At 45.9% G+C, this 21,931-nt stretch overlaps 1 protein-coding gene across 13 annotated transcripts in view; it reads right to left on the bottom strand.

Moving 5' to 3' along the window:
- CDH23 (cadherin related 23) overlaps positions 1 to 21,931 on the bottom strand; it is a 207,946-nt gene that overhangs the window by 110,051 nt on the left and 75,964 nt on the right. For all 13 annotated transcript variants that reach the window (XR_009742445.1, XR_009742447.1, XR_009742446.1 and 10 more), the window contains exons 7-8: positions 4,932 to 5,126; positions 1,602 to 1,730 (exon numbers count right to left, since the gene is read on the bottom strand). Coding sequence is in view for 10 of the 13 variants with exons in the window: in XM_061447947.1 (XP_061303931.1) it covers positions 1,602 to 1,730; positions 4,932 to 5,126 (324 nt within the window). In the remaining 3 variants the exon portion in view is untranslated. The remainder of the gene's footprint in view (positions 1 to 1,601; positions 1,731 to 4,931; positions 5,127 to 21,931) is intronic.

Below are 21,931 nucleotides of genomic sequence, written 5' to 3'. Positions count from 1 at the left end.
GCACATCTTCATTCATTTCCTATTTCAGGTTACACAGCAATTATTTGCTGCTTTGCCTGCTGCAAACAGTGTATATTCTGGGAATAACTCTGGTACACATCAGTGTATCAACACAAACAGATTGTTGAGCTCCAGCTGATAAATATTAATGATGTCTATCACTAATTTGAGAGAGGTCCCCTTTCCTGGATACCAGGTCACTCCATGAAGGAAATGCAGTCTATTATTTTTTATACTTGTGAGACCTCCATTTCTGTAATTTCATTGAATGCTTATTTTTCCCTCAGTTAAATGCGATCTAAGTTGTTTTTTAATTCCCTTCCAGCTCATGTTGCCCCCCACAGAAATACTCCTTAATGTCAACAGCATCAAAACGCATTGAAACTTTCAGTTCATGAAAGCAATTCATGAAGCCATTTTTTGGCCATCTTCAGGCCAACAGACAGGTTGTGTGCTGTCTGACCATGGGATTTGTGACAGAAGGACTCAGCCCTATCGATCCAGAACTCCATGCCGTAAGAGCCAGCGCTTTGCTCCAAAGTGAATAAAAAGGAATGAACTGAAGTGAGCTGGTGTTCCCCCTACCAGTGCATGAATTGAGCCAAAAGACATTTTGGATTCAGTGCACAAGAGGTGTTGCAGGATTCACATGTGGTATCGATGCTTACCACAATACGATTTTAGGGCAGAAGGTTTTTCCATCCATATACAAAAATATTTGCCCTATAGACAAAGAGATGGGATACACAGCTGTGCCTTGGGAAGACAGATACTGCTCAGTACTGGCTGGTCCTTGGGCTGAAGGTCCTCTGGCTGAAGACCCTGGGCATGCTTGCTGCTTGCAGAGCAAACAGCTCCCAAAGCCAAAGCTGCCTGCCACGCTCCCTGTCATCTGCTGCAGAGGACAAAAACCCTGCTGTATTTAGAGACTGGGAGACGTTTTCCACAAACAGTGAGTTTGCTGACAAACTGGGTTTCAGAAGAACTAAAGATTGGATCAATTTGGCAAAACCTGGGGGAAAATACTCAAAGTGCTGAAATGGCTGATGATTCCGACATTTTCAAAACTGGCTCATTTCAGGAACGTTAAGTTTTTTGTCAAGTTTTCTGTTAGAAATGGCACATATATGCTCTCTGGGGAGCAACTTAGGGTTAGTAAGAACAACATAAAGCCTTTTTAAAACGTAAGAGAAACATGTTTAGGAAAACATCTTATTTGGGCTTCAGGCTTTCTAAACCTCCTGGTTTAGGATCCCTTTTTTAAAAAGGGCAAAATATTTTGGGGGTGGCTTGAAATTTATTGTTTCAGAAAGAAAGAGATTTGCCTATCTTTGGATGCCATTTATATCTCACACTTCAGAGCATTTGTGCTTTAGCATGGAAACAGGACTCCTCTTTGCACCCAAGCCACAAACATCAGGGCAGAGCAATTCATACCTGTGATAGACGGAAGGAGAGACAAATATCTCTGCAAAGAGGAGGTTTTCCTCCAACTCTTTTGGGATACCTTATGCTTTCTGTCCCGTACCATGCTCCATCCTCCCTTGGCCCCCAGTGCATCACCATGGTCATGCACATCGGAGCAAAACAGCAGCCCTTACCGGAGGCGAGTTCTCGTAAATGTTTGTGCTGTAGGGCAGGTTGATGAAGATGGGGTCCATGTCCTGCACATCCGTGATGGTGATTGCCAGGTTGGCCAGAGTAGACAGTGGCTTGTTTTTATCTTGGTCCTTGAAAAACACAAGGGTCAGGTTGGAGGAGAGAAAGTATTTCTATTAGACAAATAGAATTATTCAACAGCATTAAGTTTCTCAGTAGTAGTTGGGTCAAAATTTGTGAGTAGTCCAGGTAATCATCTCTTTTTCAAGCTTCATGCTGAAATTATTGTCCACTGTTCTTCCCTTGGAGCTTAAATGAATTGAAATATGCTTTTCACTGCAGCATTAACCCTTTAAAATAGAGCAAGCACCAATTCAGTTTTCATGACATTTCAGTTGAAAAAGAAACTCTGTTCAACATCTACTTCAAAGTATAAATTCCCACTTAATGCAGCTACAGCCTAGAGTACCTTGGCACCATAAGACCTGGGTGTGGTTGCCAGCAGACTCTCATACTCACACATTACAGCAGGGCATCTCATACCCCCCAGCACCAATGCTTCTGCACAGCTTGGGCTCCATGAGCTGGAACATGACAAAGCCCACCAGCTCCCTCATGTTTCCACTGCTCTTCATCACCCTCTAGGCTGTGTTGCAGTCCCAGCTTTATTCTTTTCTGTATTTGCTGCTCTGAGCTTTGCAGAGGGTATGTACACTAAGTGCTGCTTCTGTTTTCATAAGATGCCTCAGCTCTCACACAGAAGGCAGAGTGGAAACCACAACCACAGGATACATCCTCACAGTAGCAACCTCATTTCCACTGGGCTAACTATTTTGGCTCTGATAAACTGCAAACCTCCTCCCTCCCATCTTGCATGGGAACTGGCAGGACACGGGTAACCAGGAGCTGCCTTTTGATGCAAGTCAAGCGGCTTCCATAACTGTGGGGAGATGGGGAGCCATCCTGCCTGCTCTGCAAAGCAGGTCACAAGCATGCAGCAATCTTACAATGAGCATCAGTGGCTTGTGAGCAGTCAAATGCTCCCAGTAGGAGCATCGTCTTTCTTACACCCTCTCACACCCATCAGGATGGAGCTGCAAGCACTTTCCCAGTGCAAGACCCTTCTCTGGCAGCCAGTGCAACAGCAGTACACACTGACACTGGCTTTGTCCTGGCAGTGCCCTGTTGACACCATTTCTCTTGCTGCAGCCTTGTCCCATGGATGCTCAAAAGTGACCCCAATGCACACAGCCCTTTCCTAAAAAGGCAGGAGAAAACAGATAACACATGAAAGGAAGGAAATAAAACTCTCCTTACCCCCTAAGTAAGCACTGTGGTGAAAGGCCACCATTAGAGGTTACCACACACTCGTGCAAACTGGCTCTGAACAGCAGCAAGGACTGATTGCCAGAAGATTAATGTTAATTTAAACCGTATTCAACAACACAGCTTGCACATTATCCTCTTAACCTGCAGGCCTCAGCGTTTATGGCCTGGATGGATGCTTATTTCTGACTCACACTCCGCTGTTAGCGTTATCAGGTTGAAGTCTTTTGTTTCTTCAGATAATGTTTTTCCCCCCCTCCCCTTCACCTCTTAAATTTTGGTTAAATGTTTACAGATAGCACTGAAAAAGCAAGCAAGTTTCCTCACCTGCCATCTCTCATGTTGCCCTTTCCAGATTCTATCTGCTCTTGCTGCCTACATCATTGGGATGAAATGGTTCCTGCCTTGAAGCAAGGCTCCACCAATCTTCTTGCAACCCTTACAGCTAGCACAAATTCACTGTCACCCCAGTTCCCATTCCAGACCATGCAAACTCTTTATCAAGCAGGCAAAAGACTTCATTTGCTCTTCCAGCTCCTGGTATACTGGTGGACTCTTGTCCTTCTTTCCCAGACTGTGTTGCCCCAAGGTTTCTCATTGCCTCTCTGCTAGAAATTACCAGTGCCCTGTGACTGAGCTGAGGAGAAATTCCCACAGCTGCAACCAAGCCCTGTTCAGAGACTTCATGTTTAAGTCTCTGAACTCCCTGAGCTGGAAATGACTAAAAGCCAGGAGTGTATTAGGTAGCAAGTACCAGATATGCCCCCATTTTATCTTTGCTCCAGGTGGCTACTGGATCTGGGATACAGCAATAGAGCCGGATGGACCAAAGTGCATCCTTGTGTTCTTGGGGAAAACAGAGTTGGACATGTGGATAAAAGGCATGTTTCCATCAGGGCTTGTGTTTGGTCCCACATTTTCTAACCTGATAGGTAGGTCAAAAGCACATCCTGGGAAAGGGTGTTGGTGACAGAGACTGATAAGGAAATAAACAATGCAGAGGGCCTCTTATCAGTGGATTATTTAAAATAAAATTAGCTACATTTCAGAAAAAATAAGCTTCTGGGAAAAATTCCACAGCCTTGGACATGCAAGGATTGGGCTGAAAGGTTGAGGTGTTTGCCTGTGGCTCTGCAGTCTGTGAATGCCCAATCTCTGTGGCCATGAAGAGTAAAGCAGCCCTGTGCAGCCCTCTCTGTCCTCATGACATTTGTGGTTCTGCATCAAGACAATGATCTTGATTAAATCACATGCTCCAAGAGCTCTAGCCAGCTGTCCGGAGGGGCAAGTAAGGGTTTTCTCCCCATCTCCTGAATGCAGAATTGGTCAGATATAGTGTAAGGCTGAACCTCACCTTCCTCTGTTGCATGTGAGATGGGAAAGGAGCACCTGCTTGTGGGGTGCTCCTCAATCACATGTTCCCCATTCACACATTCCCTGCCAAGATCTTGTTAGATTTCACACCAGGAAATAAGTTTCCCATTCAGGTAGGGCATAAATTTGCCATGGTGGCTACCTGGACATACATCTCCCAGGGGTCCCCTCCCAGTACAGTGGTACTGACTGTAATTATATTAGGACCTTGGTTTCTCTCTGTCCACCAGAATTTTAACTCTTGATACCTGAACTCAGCTTTTGCTGAGTGGGCTCAGGGGGGTTAATACAGGTGAATCCACTTGTATATACACCATGATGCTTAATGAATGAGACCAGATGATTTAATGGTTTGTATGCCCCATACTGGCTTTCTTCACCAAGGGAGCTGTTTGCCTTTATACAGAAGCCCTGACATGCATGAGCTGCTGTTGGAGAGGTGCAGCTGTGCTCCATGAGCAGCACAGCAGTGATTTGAAACTACCCAGGTAAAATACTTTAAGTGGAAAATCCTGGATGTGGCCAAGGAGATGCCAGAGTAGGGCAAGACAATAAGTAAGAAACAGCTCCTTCCCCATTGCAGTCTCTCTAGAAGATGCCTCCTCTCCTGTAGCCACCAAGATAAAACTCACCGTTGCATTGACCTGGAGCTGGTATGCCTGAGTCACTTCATAGTCCAGCTCCCGTATCACCGACACAATGCCGCGGCCACTGTCGATGGCAAAGAAATTGGAAGGAGGCTGGAAGGAGTAAAGCACGCTGCCTCCTGCCCCCTGATCTGGATCTGTGGCGTTCACTATGAAAATCGGAGTGCCCACCGGTGTATTCTGAGAAAAAATAATGATAAAAAAATCAGTGAAATTGTGCACCAGCCCATTTTCCCATCAAACACAGATCAGCAATTCCCTTTGCCCACTAGAAGGAATATCTGGAAACCAAGAATTTCAGTCGTGTATTTTCAAGACATTTATAAGTCATACAGCTGTTTTCTTTATTACAGTATTGTAGCAGCTGTAATAGTTGTTACACACTTATAATAATAGTTATACAGCTGCGGTCAAGATGGCACTCTATCACAAACCCTCATTTTCCCAGACATCACAACTTTCCAGAAAAATTACTCTCTTTACTGAAACTTGTTTTCCGCCCAAAGGCACTTTTATTTTCAATGCTGATTCCCTCTCCATTTTCACCATAAAGCATTTAATATGAGAGCCTAAAAAAAATGCATTCAATGCAACACAGAACTTTACGCGAGAGTCAAAGTTATAGTTTCCACAGCAACTACAACCTGGCCCCATTAACACAGACATTAACAATTAAATCGTCATAAATCTGGAACTAATCTACATGCATAAAATATGCAGCTGAGTGCACAAAATCAGCAATGGCAAATGCAGTTTGGCACTTCTTATTGTTTAACTTCACAGCAGGGAGAACAATTATCCATTTTTGGTGGAACAGCTGCATGTTCCTATGCAAATCTTAAATGCATATTCTTGTCTCTCTAAAGGCAGAAGCACAGACAGCAAGGAAAAGGATTTTGCTGGGGACCTAGGCTGCAGGTAAGCACAGATCACGATGGGTTGGGCAAGTCCATATGTTTGTAACATGTTTACAGTCACATTAAGGGTTGAAGAAGAGCTAAAACTTGAAAGGGAGACAGCAAAGGTCAGAAGTGAGATGGGGCAGGGGCTGGCTGTGGCCAGTTGGGATAATACAGATTATTTTTGCAAACCTCTTCCCAAGCTAATTGTTAATTTAATTCATATTAAATTTTTTTGTCCTTAGCTCATCGAGGAGGATCACAAAGTGCTCAGAAGGTGGAGAGGAAATTTGAGGAGAAACAGATCTTAGAAGATAGGCAACTAGATTCCAACTAGAGCACCTTTTGCAAATCCTTGGCCGAAGCTGAGTAACAAACTGAGCCATTTTCAGGTTTCTGGAAACCACAGAGCTTGCAGTGAAACACGGCTAGGGCTTCATCAAGGCTGTTCCAGGCCGCCACCTCTACTAGGAAGCGTGAGAAACCAGGGCTCCATGCCTGGAGATCTGATTTAACCAGTTTAATACTTGGTGATGGCACCAGAAAAGAACCAAAACATCTAAATTTGCCCCAGCGAGGCTTAGCAGAAGGCTTAGGCCAGCAGAAACTTGCCATCAAAGACAGGTGGCAAGATTTGCTGCGAGATTAGTCAGGCAGAGCAGGTAACCCAGTGCATGTCCTGCAACCCACATTCACAAGTCTGGGCCCTGGATGCTCATCCACACACATCCCTCACGCCTCCCTGTCCTTGCATCCAGCCATACAGCATTGTAGGCATGCTCTGATACCTAAGCTTGTCTTGGGCTCCAGAGAAACTCTGCTTTCCTTACTGCAGTGTCACTTCTGCAGAGGTGCGAGAGGTTGCAGCTCCCACCTAGATTTTTCATTTGCTTTCTTTTCTCTCCCCTCTAAATCAAACCCTAGCAGCTCGCAGGGCATGGCCTGAAGATTATTTTTTAAAGCACCTTCAAGTTGCTTCTTTTTGTGAACAGCAATCATAAAAGCATAAAAGATATAGCTAGAAGGGACGTCAAAAGAGAAACCCGTCCTTGTACTACACCTAAATCATTCCCGTCCTTAAAGCTTTCTAGCGATGAAGGCACCACATCCTCCCCAGCCCATTTGTCCCAGCAGTTTGCTACCATTTGCCTTACAACTGCTGATTTTCTGTCAGGCTTAACCTGTATCTGCCCTGCTGCCATGTCTTTGTGCTTTGACTTTGTGCCACACACAGAGCATGTTAACCCTTGTTTGTGCATTTAGACTGCTCAGAAACTGGGACTTTGTCAGCTTGGGAGGCATGTTGGGGTGGAGAAGCCCTTCATGAGGGGGCTGTGGTGGGTGTTTTCTTTCCAAGCACTGCTAAGAGACTTTCTCAGACAGGGCTAGAGCATATCCCCATCCTTCTTTGGGCTACCTGCCTCCCCAAGCCATCATGGCCAGCCGGGAGCAGCCCCAGAGCATCCCGCAGTCCTCCCCTTGCTGCTGCTGCTACAGGGCATTGCTCTGACCATTGAGGTCTACATGCTCCAACAACTACCTTCTCAAATTCCTCCCTCAGAGCCACTAGGGTATCAATGTCAGGACAAAGAGCATTAGAAATTAACCATTAACGGGGGGAGGAGAGGCAGTGAAAAGAGTAGATGCAGGGTTGCACCAATGGGGTCTGGGGTATATTGTCCCCAGGAGTAATAATATTCATAAGTATAAAGCTGGACTTGATGAATATGTTTTCCCTTCTTTTTAAGTGCCCCTAGCCACTCCTTTTAACATGCAAATCCGCTCTGGTCACCCGTGATTATGGGGCTGTGAGGCTGGCTGTGAAAGAGGAGAGCTTGATTTCCCTGGCATTGTATTTCATACAATAGCCCAAAAGCAGGCTTTGAAGTGAGTTCATCTCCTTGTCCTTCCAAAGGAGAAGCTGCCTGGAGGAACACAGAGGTCACCCGCTTTGGTGCTGTCAGCTCCAGCCCTTGCAGACACTGCCTGAGCTCTGATTTGGCAATTACTGTGTTTTTTATCCTTATTTTACAGCTTTGCTGACCAGGCCCCTTCATTGGCCTGGGTAACAAAAACCATACAAGCAGGCTATGAGCTCTGGACAATTTCTGGCTGGCCCTGGGAAACAGCCATCTCCACCAAAGAATCCCAGGGGCTGTAAGGCACCCTGGGGCACGACCTCAGTGGGTGGCAGTGGGCATCTGCAAGCATGAGCAAAGCATGGTGTGTGGGAATTTAGTAGGGGAGCAGAAGGACCCCAGACAATAGGAGGAGCATTACAGGAGCCTGGAAAACAGCAAAGTCTCAGAGGGGGAAATCTCTGATATTGCCCAAAGTGCATAAGTCAGTGGGAAAATTTCACTACCAAACACATGCCCATATTCCCAAAAGCACACAGGTCAAAGGACGCAGACCTGTAAGAAGTGCTCGAGGTAATGCATCCTTTTCCCCCAGCTCAAACTTGAGCAAACAAACCTCAACCCTGGAAAAGCAAAAGCAGCTGTGGAATGCAGACATCTCATATTGACAGTCCTCTAGGAAAAGATGTCCCATGTTCAATGTTAATGCCCAGGCAGGATGCAGGAGTTATTTCAGACCATCAGTTTTAAAAAGCGTAAGAAGTATGTCTTTAAAATCCTCTTGCCATTTTTGGGTCAAACAGGCTCAAGATATTCCTCAGCAGGAGGCTGATGTCTTTATTTCTCAAAAGATGCGGCCCATCATCTGAACAATGGAGCAAAACATCTGTATAAACAGAACTGGCTGGGGTTTGTGTTTGATGGTAAGTAACAGGCAGAGGGCGCATCCCAGGGAGATGCGATTGTTAAGCCCTGAACCAGGCCAGCTCAAGACAGACCATCTTTCTAAATTTTCAGCATTTGGCCTATTTATAGGACTCTTCCATGTGTCCCTCGTGGCTATTCTTCCTTAGCAAAGATTAGTTGTGGTTATGCTTAGTCGCCTGACAGGCAAAAATAACAAATTCTATCTTTTCTATCCAGAAAAGAAGAAATGCAGACAGACAACAGCCTACAGGTACTTGTGGCAAGCAGGTGAATTTTCTACACGAGTCACCAAATTCTGTCATTTTTAAAGCTCTCAACTCTCTTCAGCAGCCAGTGATGAAGCTTCACTCAGTACAGAAAAAAAGAACTGGTGACAAAACTATGTCATATCATTAAATCTTTGTTATGATGCCAGCAGACGCGAGATAAAAATAAACATGCAGACAGATGCCTCACACGGAGGAGAAGGACGGCAAACAGGAGCAGGACCTGCTCCTGACCTGTCTCCAGCACCCCATCCTTCATCAGGCAGCTCAGCAGGAGTGGCTCAGCATGCCCTCCAAACAGCTGCAGGAGTTAAAGGGTTGCGGTGAGTCAGCTGCAGTACCACTGAGCTGCATGGGCTGAGGATGCTGGGGTGCAAGGTAACAAGGCCATTTGTGCCCCTCTTATTTTGCAATAAATGAATGGGAAAGGTTCGAACTGTTGCAAAAATCTTATAGGAAGAAGCTGAGGGGGTCCTGTTTGCCACAAAGAAATACTGAATGGTAACAGCATGTTACATGTTACGCCCAAAGCGCCAGGAAGACCAAACCAAAAGCAGCAAGGCAGAAGGAGACTACTGTGTTTCAGTGGATCATCAATAGCAAGGATAGACTTGCTTTAAAATAAGGAATGAACAACCCTAAAAACCCTGTATAACCACAAAAAGGATGGTGCTGCACAAGGAAGAAACACAGGAGAGACCAAGACTTTACCTCTCTCACACCAGTGCAACAATACACAATTTACATAGGAAATACACACCTTCGAGTGACCAGAATTGTATTTCCACCCAAAAGCTTTTATGGGTATGGACCAAGTGTGGGCTACCATAGCAAACACCTTGCCCAGCCTGGGCTGTCACCTCCATGCAGCCCTCCAGCAAGAGTGACCAGACACAGATGCGCCCTGTGTTAATCCTGGCACATTGACAGCTAGCACACCAAGGCCTTACACATTATTCTCTGCAAAAGGGCACCTAAAGCTGAAGAAAAGGTTACCAGAAAAGGGCCTTTTTAAAATATTTACACCTCACTCTCTGGCCACACCTATAGTCTTTAATATCTTACTATGAATCCTGCTATAAAATGCATTAGTAATAACATTTCTGATGGATGCTGCTCTGACACAACACGGCAATACAAGGTGGATTACAAGCTGTAGGAGGCAATCTCCGGGGGCACAAGTCTATGATTCTATGATGTGCCCTACCAGGCATATTACATGGCTGTAGCTCACTCTGAGAGGCACTGGGCAGGGCTCCCTTTAGGGAGCATCAGGACACGACCTCATTTTGTCTGCCACCAAATGTTCCCCACAGGCTACAGAGCCAGCTGGCATTACAGAAGCACTGGGGACCAAAGCAGCGGCAGGACCACACCAGCACAATGAAGACCAGATGTGGGCAGGGTGAGGAGCTCCCAGGGAAAAGGCTCCCAGATCAAGGAAAACTTTTGTGTGGACAACTTTTAAGGCATATGTGAAGCTATATGAACAAGCTCTTCCTTCACAAAGGGCTAAAATGAAAAGGCTGATTGCAGAAAAGCCAGCATCCGTGCCATTTCACCCAGCCCACAGTGCCTGCTCCCAGAGAGTACAAACCCCTCTGGCTGTCAGACAGCTGCTCACCCTGCTAATGGAGCAGATTTGCATGGTGCCTTTGAGAGCTTTCCACCATAGCAAAACCATTTCACGGGCCACAGACCACCAACACCTCAGATGTGCCTTGATCCATCAGCCTTGTCCAACTGGCCTGACACCAGGCACCCTGCGGGCAAAGGGCTGAGAGAGGAAATATGTGGTGCTGACTATTTTACAGCAGGGTCAGAGTTGTATAGAAGTACAGGTGAGAGATGACCCAGACAAGATCTGGGAGTTAATCTCTCAGACACTCCCTTCCCTTAAATACATCCACTTTTCCAACCTACAGACAGGTCATTACAAGCTTTGGATGGGCACTACAAATGCTCATTCGCATTTATTTAAGAATGCTTAAATAAAGCCTGCTCCCCATCTCCAGTGGCTGGCCATGTAGAGGACTTCCATCTGACCTCACAGGGCAAAGTCACCCAGCAGCGCCCCAGCAGAAGCTGGTAGAAATTATTAGGATGCGGACGCGCACATGCTGTACCAGTGCAAATAATGTGGAAAAACGGCAGGCAATCTGGCCAAACAGCTGTCTGAAGGTCGATGAGATGAAGCGACGCAAATGGACTGGGGGCATACAGCGACAGGCACAAGGGCTTGAGCAGCAGGCAGCCTACCAAGCTGCAAGCGCTATGATCTCCACATCAGCACTTGAAACAGTCTTGCCAGCTCTATTTTGGGTCCTGCTTTCTTCCCCCAACCCTCACGCTGCCCCTGCATCAAGGCAGGAGCTCAAACCTCCCATCAGGAGAAGCTTCACGCTCCTGTTACATCTCAGGTCAACCTATTACTCTTAAATAATTCCCTGCTGCTGTTCCTGGCAGCTCTTTTCCCTCTCCCTCCTTCTCACCACTTCACAGCAGGGTGGACGAAAGGAGCTTTGTGCTTCGCTAAAAGCCGGCTCAGACATCTCTCTGCTTAAGTCAAAGGAGCTCCCACCAATCCCTTCTCGTTGCAGGGCAGGAAGGAGGGTTTGATGCCTCTTGCTCAAGGCAGGGCATCTCAGAGGTGCTGTATAGCAGAGCTGATGCTGGGTCCAAGTGCCTTCTGCTACAGCGGCAGTCCTTCTTCCAGACTCTGCTGACAGCAAAACAAACCCAAGTTTCGGTTCCCCCCCCAGGCTCCATCTCTGCCAGACTGGGTCCCTTGCTTGCATGCCAGCTCTAAATGTTCACACGGATGTGCACAGACTTACAATTCCTGTATTCTTTATTACACTTTTAATTACATTTATTAATTGTATTACTGCCAGTCCAAGCCAAGCAATTTCCAATTTCAAAGTTTGATTTTAAAACCTGATAATTTCCTTTTTTAATTTTTTTTTGTTGAAATTCACCCCACCTTTCAATAAGCTCTCGTTAATATGTATCTCTTGCTTCTATCTCTATTAAGTGACCTCCCTCATTACTGGATAACACTGGCAAACGGCCACCGCAAAGCTATAATTCAATTGAGGGGCTTTTGAAAACACCATAAACACAGCTGGAATAGATGCATTATAGGAGTTGGAGACTGAATTAGCTGCTGGATAACTGCACTTGGAGCTGAGAGCACTTATTCAAGGCAGATTCAGCCTGACCCAACATACAGTGCTGAAGAAAGGGATATTGTAACCAGCAAGCCCATAGGGGAGCTCGCTACACTGGCAGAACAATGGTGTTCAGCAGGCAGAGGGCAGGCAGCCACAAGTGAGAGAGCATGCTCTGGTATCCTGCGGGATAAAGCTGCTAGCTTTTTCCAGCCCAGAACTGCCCCATTTCCCACCAAAGATAATTCTGCCCTTGTTAGCACGGGGCTCAGCTGAATTATGGCACAGCATCCCCAAAAGCTGGGTGCACAGGAGCCCTGCACTGAGTGGCACCCACAACTTCTGCGTCACAGGTATTGAGGGGCAAGCCCAGGAGAGGCAAGAAAGGTTAGATGGCAGAGGAAGGAAATGCTAATAAAGAAACTCGCAGTATTCCTCTTAATTATGTCTTCCCAACTGGCTCTAGCCGCTCTCTCTTCCAGGCAGCTCTATGATAAGTGGGACATATGTCACCTCCTTGCTCTGTACTTTGGGAGCAGTAGAGTGTCCATGTGGCTCAAGCACTCATCCAGAATGGAGTTATATTCAAAAGAGAAAGTGAGGAAAGGGAAAGCATCATATAGCAGAGCTTTAATCTGCAGCTTCAGGGGAAAAAAGCTGCCTGCGCTAGACCACAGCAAACACAAGGCTTGGGCTTGGGCTGCACCAAGATGTCCGTCATCCACAGCCGAACCACCAGAGACAGGGAATTGCTTCTCTCTTCCCTTCCTCCAAACCTTGCCTCCTTCTTTGTGCTTGTCTCTCCTCATCCCCAGCCAGCCCTGCTCAGCACAACCACCCACCGCCCATGCCAACAAGCAGCCAGAAGAAACAGAACACAGAGAAGAAAGCAAGTTCCACACCAGCTTTGAAGAAGCCATCCCACCCATGCTGTTACCGGTTGCTTAAGCAGACAGCCAGCTTTGTCTGTCAAAGCTCATTTCCTTTGACAGCCTCTATTTCGAGGTAACTCAGGCTATTACACTGCACCCTGTGTTTGCTGCCCCAGATCTCAGGAGAGCACGAACAGCTCTGTGAGAAGTAATGATCAGGAGCAAAGCTAATGCCAGCAGACTTACATTGCTCTGTGCAGGGGAACCTTTTGGGAACCTTTCCAGCAACCGAGATGGACCATTACGAACATGGAGCTACAGGAGCGTAAAGTCATAAGCACAGAAGCAGAGTTTGAGAGACGAGAAAACCCAGGTGGAGGAGTCACTCATTTTGTCTTTGGAAAGAGGTGGGGACAGGACAAAGCGGTCTACCTTTTTGTTTCTAGCCTTTTTTTTTTTTTAATACAACAAACAAACACTTTATAGTCAAAATAATTTTGACCCATTGTTTAAAAACGTTTATGGTGTTTCTATGTACATCTGTGAGTCGACATAAGTGAAATTCCAGAATAATTTGAATTAGTCAAAACAAGGTATTTCAATCAAGGTCTCTTTTTTTTTTTCTATAAGAAATATATTTAAAGGGAAAAATAAATCCTACAGAGATTGTTTAAAATGGGCGAGGGTGGAGGGGATGGTTCCTCTGTGCCAGAAAATAAAGAAAACCTGCAAATTTTGAATTCTCTACCACTCCTTTAAAAAAGCTAATTTTCCTTTTTCATCCAGGTCTCTTCACAGACTATTTACTCTGCCTCCCTTAGCGGGTGAGACAGAAGGTGCTTTCCTCCAAGACCTCCCCACAAAAGACACCATGGTCTCTGCTTTGCACAGGAGCAGCCTGGAGGCTCTGGTGCCCCTTCTGCTTTGCCAGGGCCACCAGCATCTGCAGCAATGACAGATGAGCCAGCGCTGGGCTGGCCGCCCTTTGCAAACCCAACCTCAAATTGCTCACAGTACAGCACATACAAGGATGCAGGTCCATCAGGTGGGTGTGCAAGTATACACTTGGTCATCTGCGAATAGAACATCAGTGTGCAACATCTGCTGCTGGACAAGGGCTACCTGAAATTGCCTTGCACATAAGCTATCAGGCATGTACAAACTCATGCAATTAAAGGGTACAGATTCCCAGCTAAGAGCTTTCAAGTTTCCAAACAATCATAAAAACCTCATTAAATATAGCACTATTCGACTCTCAGAGAGAAAAGGCAGAATTGTCAACAATAATCAAAAAAAGGTGTTTCTGTTCCATGCTTGAGAAATAAAGAAGTGACAGAGGAAGCCTTGTTCAGGTCACCCACAGCCTCATCTGGTGAGGTTCACACATCTCAGTCAGCAGGTGTGGTAACTCCTGCCAAAGAGTGTTAAAGGTGATGGCCAAGGTGCTTGCTGGACCATGATGTTCAGCAGCCCTGCAAACGCCGAGAAGCAGCACTAGAGCAGGCAGAGCAACCAACATGCTGTCGGGGTTTCTTTCACAAGAGTTGCTTCAGACCTCTCAGCTGCATCAATTCCAGGCAAAATAATGAAACCCTCAGAGTAGCTCTTGGCTAACAGGGAATTAAAGGTAGGTAGCTACATTAACACCTCCCACAAGACTGACAGACAATAGATCCTGTTCTGTTCTCTCTTATCTTTCTACCAGAGAATAATCTTAGTTGAATGGGGTGACATGGTTAAAATCACATACGTCATCTTCTCTAAGCCATGTGACTTAGTGCTGTATGACAACACTGAGAATAATTCAAAATCAACACAGTTGGCTAACATGTATCCCTTAAAATACAGTTGCAAAAAAGGAATATTAACAGGAAGTGCATTTTAAACAGATTCCTGCTGCCCATTATTTGACACTTTTACTAATCACCTGGAAGAATGGAAACAGAGGTTGGGAGATAGATGGGTAAGCAACAAAAGGCACAGACCGTTGACATCAGGCAGATGGCTGGCAGCTGGTTTGAACCAATACTCTTTTTTTCAGTATGTAAATGTGGAGTCCTATATCTGAAAAAGGAAGGGGGATCACCCTGTAAAGCACTCTGTTTCCCACTGCCCTGGGATGGGACAGAAGAAAAAGGCAGTGAACCAGCCACCACCAACTCAGCACCTGCAGCCAAATTTTGTTGGAGAAGCCACATTTCTCTCCCATTTCTGTCCATTGTCCATCTCTAGACTTCAAGGATCAGGGCAGAGCAGAAGCAAGACCGGGAAGGAAGCCTGTGCTGCCCGCCTGGACTGCTATTATGTCAATCCGAGCTTTGGAGACAGCAGATGGGAACACAAGAGGGTCTAACATGATATTTGAAAGTTGGAGGCAAACGCTGAGAATGTGAAAACCTGTCAGTCAGAGAGTTCCTGGCCTCCATGGCACCACTTCACTCCTGCTGGTATGATTTTCCTGCTGGAAGAGGGCATCTGGAGCATTCTCCCCCTTTACAAGGGCATGCACCCCAGATGGTCCTGCACCCTTTCAGCTGTAATCCTGCCAGAGATAGTGGGCATGGACCATGTGGATCCAGGTGGCAACAGTCAAAGTGTGTGCTCCTGCCTCAGCTCTTGGAACCAGCAGAGACAGCTTTTGTACAGGAAAGAAAAGCCAGCCCTGACCCACAGCAGTCAATGAGATTTTCTACTGTGCCTCCCCTCCCTATTAAGTAGCAAAGTCAGACCACCAGTGTGATATACTGTTAGCAGCCAACCCACATTGTGGGGTGAGAGAAGAAATCCCTTTTCTGACTTCTGCTTAGGGTTGATACCATGAACTGAACAGGTTCTTTTTATATCCCATTTTATTTACAGCTGACACTAACTTTTACTTTCTAAATCCAGGCAGAGGTCAAGAACATGAGTTAACACCCCAGCCTTTAAGCTGGTAACAAAGGATGTCTGGAACCAGCACACCAATCTCCAGCAGCCACCTATGTCAGAACCAGGGAGGACAGGATCAGTGTAGGCTGCCATGCCCTGAGCCCAAGCAGTAAGAAGGCTTACTCTTAACAGCAGCCTATCCCCATGGATTTGTCTGGGCAACCCTTGCTGCAAGAGCACAGAGTGGCACCCCTGTGGCAGCCCATCAGGTGACTCTCCCAATAGCAAATGACTTCCATTAAGGCAGAGCACTAACACAGTGCATTACAAATGAAACCCTAATGACAGGGCACTGGCAGTATTGCTTCCACTTGATATTAATTGGGTGACACTTTCTTTTAATGGTACATTAATTAATGTGGAACATCAACTGAAGTCCAGGACACCCGCATTAATACAAATGAACTCATTATCATTTCTGTTACGATAAGAAATGACAAATAAATCTGTAACAGTGGGGCCCTTCAAATAATAGCCACGAATCATTAGGTATTGCATTCATTTATACAGTATAGTGCAAATACATACGTGCAATCTGTGGATGCTTATCTATTCACACATTCCTTTCCATGCCAGCCTGGTATCTGTTCCTCCCTTTCTCTTGGGCTGTCTTGAGGCACCCTGGACGATGACCCAGTGGCCAGCCCAGCTGGCCAAGGAGAAACTGGGACTTGCTTTCACATCAACTCACTACCAGGACTTCTTGCTATCTCCTTCTATCCCACAGGCACTCAATAACCATGTCAAGCCTTCAAAAGACCCTCTGATCTAGCACAGGTATTCCTGTAAAGAGGCTCACCTTTCTTTCCTCCATCTCTTGAGCTACCATTTTAGCCAGGCAGACAGAAGCCCACCTGCTTTAACAACTTATTTATTTTACTGCTTGTTTTTCTTCTGTTCCAACCCTAACCATTCTATGATTCTATGAAAAGCTAAAAGCACCTTTCACAGCACAGAGTGGCCCATATTTGACCATAGTTGGAGCATGTAATTTGTCCTCAGAAAAGTAGGAGGAAAAAAAAAAATCTCTCTTTGAAGTCTGGGATTTGTAGCTCCCAAAGATTCATCAAAAAGAAACTCCTGCGACAGCCTCTGCAGCAGCCTGAGAGCAGGTATTGCTCTCAACATGAGCAAAAGCAAAATCCATACAGCTGTGCTGATGCAAAAAAATATTTCCTCGTCTTCCTGCAGATGACTTTATTATCAGAGGAAGGGTCGATAACAGATCGGCTCAGGCCTCACCGGGCTTTGCTCTTGCAGAAACACTCGTGCTATAACAGCGAACTCCAGCACAAAGCGTTTCTGTTGAGCCGTGTTGTGACATGGTTCCCCTGCAGGGACACCGTCAGGGTGGATACCACTCTCCTATGACAGCTAGTACCCCAGTTTGCTGCCTCCCAGCACCTCAGCAATGTCACAGGCAGAAAGAGCACTTACAAACCTGGGACAAAGGAATGTCTGGGAAGTATATTTTTTAAATGCAATATATGAAGACTGACTTGCCCTTGAACTGCTAGAGAGGTGAAACCCAGTAAAGGAGCTAGACCAAGCTAATTAAGACATATACTAAAGACAGGGAACCTAGCAACCTAAGGGAGAAGGATATGAGAAGAAAAGCATCAAGTCCCGCAGTTCACGCAGCATCCCAGTGTGACAGCATAACGAATGGTATACGTACCGCATGCTTCAAACTCATTTCTGCTAGCATGCATGTTACACAAGACTGGTTTATCAATATAAACCACCCCACCTTTACTTGCCTTGACCTGAAAACTCCCTGCTTCGAGGCTACATTCTGAACCTATATGCAGAGAAGCTTTGTCTTGCTGTTACACTCGATGCCTCCTGCCTGCATTGAGGATGAGGCACCCTGAGGACAGAGCCTGCCCTCTGCTACAAGCAGAAGATGCTCTTCTTACTCTGCATGGCACAGTAGGTTTTTTCACACTTACGACAGTAGGGTTTTCCATCTGGTAAGATCAGAGGCAAAGACCTCAGCTGGCAGGAAAAATTGTGCAAGAGTTCTGAGGTATATGGTGCATAAGTTTCTGGTCCCAGAAGAAGGTTGCCAAGCATGGAGCATCAGAAGCCAACCTGCTTCAAAAGGAGAGCAAAAGGGGCAAGTGGGAGTACAGGAAGGTTTGTACAGGGAAGCACCACCTCGTGTCGACCAGACACTGATGTTCAGCTCTGGAACAAGAGCATCCTTCAATGCTGAGCACAGACCAAGGACTAATGCTCTGAATTTACAGTGACTATGCTAACCATGCAGATCCACGCAGCAGTTGTTTAGTGGAAAGGCAATATTAGTGTGAAAAAGGCCAATAAAGTCATCAAGCTCTCAATGACAAAGAGAGAGGCAAGTAATCCTTGCCTCTGGCTACAGGTGGGGAAGTTACAAAGCATCATGCGAGAGAAACAGTGTTGTTTTCGCATATTGGGGATGGGGCTTTGTGATATTAAGACTTCGCAATATTTGGGCTGGGGATAAGTTACTAAAGAAACAAAACAAAGGGTTTGAGATACTGTAACTTAAAAAGACACACTCTGTGGTTAAAGACAATATTGTCTTTTGGATGAAAGACACACTCTGTGGTTAAAAAGAAAACTATCTTTGTACAGCCTATGAAACTAAGCTGGGGCAGGCTGGTTAAACAGTAAGTTGGGGTACCACATGTCTGCCAGACAGTTATGAAATGGAACCCTAAAAGGAGATACATAAATAAGAGGAAGGGGTGTACAAAACTGAGTAAGGGGAGATGTAAACAGAAGCAGGACAGTTAGCATGTAGATTATACGTGTTGCATAGGCATAAACCTTGGAGTATGCAACCAATGGGGAAACAAGGGAGGGAACTTGCTGACGGGATAGGAAATATAAATCATAGTTCTGTTTTGCTGTGCGCCTACTTGCTAGGACACCAGGATTTGCAAAAATGTTAATAAATAGCTGCTTCACTGCCGTGTCTGCCCTGAGCTTCTACAAGAAAAGAGTTTATCTACAGACCATTTCTCACATCACACACCCAGGAACTGCTTAGATACTACCCTGAGGAAGGGATGGACAGATCTGCTCCCAGTACTGCCTTCAGCGAGGCCAAGGGTTTCTGTGCAGCTGAAAACTCTGAAAAGTGTTTTTCCAAGGTACTGTCTTCCTTGTTTCACAGTTCTCAGCTAATCTCCTAGCAGCGGTAAAACTGCGCTACAGGAGCACCCTGTGTTAGGGGCTGCTCTGCAACAGTGATGCAGCCAAGCTCCTGGAGCAAGTGGAAGGGATGCAAACCATCAGATGCAGCTGCATAGCCACATCACTGGTACATTTCTTTCCTATCCTGGTCAGCAATGCCCCTCAAGGTGTGATTAAATCATAGAGGGCTCACATACAGCAATAAAGCTCTTTGAATCATTCAACTTCTGGGTTGTTTTGTTTCAGCTTTGCTTTTCTTTAATTTCAGCTGGGATCTCAGTGCATCAGCTGGGATGATCGTGTTCACTTTGTGCTGTTTCCTGGTCTAGCAGGATTCCTAATGAAAAGGATTTTCCCAGAGGACTCAGCTCACTGGCTGCATTGACTGGCACGTGGGTGAATTAAAGGAGCAATATTTTGGAATTTTCTTCATTCACTCTAGGCCAAAACCCTTCAGAGCCCAGGACAGCAGCTGCGTGGTGGGAAACAAGCACGAATCCAGCTTAATCCCCTCAAACATTGCCTGAGGAATGGGGTTAAGTCTGTTCTTTTTACATGGTCACTTCAGTTCTTCTCTCAGATTTGCCCTCATTCACACCTGAGAAAATGGATTATTTGCCCAACTTTCTTTCATTAACATCACTGGCTTATAGGTTACAAACTTAAATAAAACTTACAATTACAAATAAATCAGTGTTTCCCCTCTCTTCTTTCGCTGTTTCTCACCTTCACTCACTTCCTTGTCATCACCACCGAAAGCTTATTGCCAATGTCTGGCAGGGACCCACTGTCTGTCAGTCTTAGGTGAGTTTAAGTTTCTAAGCCCACATAAATTTCTCTCTCCATTCCCTTCACCCTAGACAAGTTGCAATATAGCAAAAGCAAAAAGCCCAAATCTAAGGTGTGTGCTCTGTATCACAGGCACGCACAAACTCTCAGAGTTTCAAGTCAGCTGAAGGAATGAGGAAAATCAGCACGGGCACTGATCAACCTCAGCTTTCAGACGTCACCCCTTGAAGACCTTCAGGTGATTCATTTCTACAAAAAGCAGCACCCGGGGAGAAGGGCAGGATACCTCTCTCAGCATGATGCTGCTACACCAGGAATGCCATCAGCCAGCATAGACCCAACTCATCATACCTCTGCTCATGTAGAGCAGGGTGGTCTGAAGATGGGGATAAGCCAAACAATCCCTGCATTGGATCTACTTCAGGAATAACATTACCACCCCTTTACAAGGCTGAGTGCTTATAATACTGTAACTCAGTAGTGCTACATTAAACACCATCTAAATTTTCAACACACTCCATGAAAGCTCTAGAGGATATCCTTCAAGGCTCTTATGTTATCAGCCAGGGGAACAGCATGAGCCTTGCATATAGCCTTAAGAGCCCTCTCCTAAAGCCTTCTGTCTCCCTTGCAAGCTCCTTCAGTTCCAGTGGTCCTGCCCTCTGCTGTCTTAGGCATTTGGCATTGTTTGGCTTACAAACTCCCCCCCAGCCATCAGAAAGCCTGAGTGCCTGTAAAGCCACTGAATTTGCCTTCAAACTACTCCCTAACCTCAGTTTTGGGAGGGATAGTAGCAAAAGCAAACTGCCCTCTGCTTGTGTGTTATAATACAACCTGAACCAGCCCTCAGCCAAGCAGGAATGCCCTGAGTCCCAAGCAGTATGGGAGCCCCCAGCTTCTTGCTCAGCACCAATGATCTCTGACTGCCTCCTCGCAGCTGCAGCCTCTCACTGCTACCTTATCAGCTGCTGGACCAGGGACAATGTTGCTTGCTGCAACTCTGTGCATCTGCCTGAGGCCTCATAAACTATATGCTAAGACAAAGAGTTTTTGTCTTTAATTTCTAAGAAAGCCCAGAGACAGCCCAAAGCCCAACACAGCCTGAAGAACTGACCAAGCATGTTGTGAAGCTGCATTTGAAGAGGGATCAAAGCAATCAATCTGTGACACCAATTGTGCCAAGCGGATTTTAAAAATACCTTAACTAGTTTTTAAAAATACCTGGTGCTTTATTATAAAACTGCTCAGGATTGGGTTTTATGTTTGGTTGTGTTTTTTTAAAGGGACTCCAATCTCTGAACACCCCCAGCAGCATCACAAGAACCAAGGCAATTGGGTCCTACAGCCTTGCCAATAGCATCTCCTGCAGAGACAATATACCAGTAAAATGCTTAGAAAGCACCAGTGTGGAAAGCATGTGCCAGCAAGGGATCTCTGTGTTAAAGAACAGGGAAAAGGTGGAAAAAGAGAGAGAGAAGGAAAAAACCCACCAAACAAAATAACAAACAAAAATGCCCCAAAACCAGGAGAAAGTAAAAAACCTGCATTATGGCCCTTTTCTGGAGCATAGGGACAACACCCTCCTTTCCTCTCTCTCAGTTCATCATGTCTTTTTTCAACCAGCAGAGGAGATCCCAGCTCTGCCAGCATCCTTGCTGGGTCTGAGGAATTAGCAGAGCTTAAACCTTTGGTATTACTGGGAGGAGGAGTGGGGGGAGCAAAAAGACCCCCACAAACCAAAACTCACACAATCCTGCAAAGCCTCCTTTGCTGAACCTGCTCACTTTTTGATGCTGGCTGCAGACAACAACCATTTCCTGAGCACCAACATCTCTCTGGAAGAACCACCGTAAGCATTATCAAATCGACTGTGGCTGTGGACAAGGGCTGGGAGAGGAACAGGCTCATTTCTCAGGGCAGGGGAAAAAAAATAACCCTGCAGCACCACAGACTCCTGAGCCCTCCTGCTATGTCTCTCACTCCCCTTTCCATGCTGATTGCAAAAGCCTGCCCTTCTGCTGATTACAGCTAATGGTCCTGGCTGTTTTTTGCCCCTCCAGACCAGACCCTCTATTATCAAGGGTCTGTT

This window comes from Pezoporus flaviventris, unplaced genomic scaffold (genome assembly GCF_033815535.1).
Source record: "Pezoporus flaviventris isolate CSIRO_AGI_PZ_B2104156 unplaced genomic scaffold, CSIRO_AGI_Pfla_v1 ptg000001l, whole genome shotgun sequence".
Taxonomy (NCBI): Eukaryota; Metazoa; Chordata; class Aves; order Psittaciformes; family Psittacidae; genus Pezoporus; species Pezoporus flaviventris.
The sequence above is the reverse complement of the archived record's forward strand: the minus strand, read 5'-3'. Positions and strand labels throughout refer to the sequence as shown.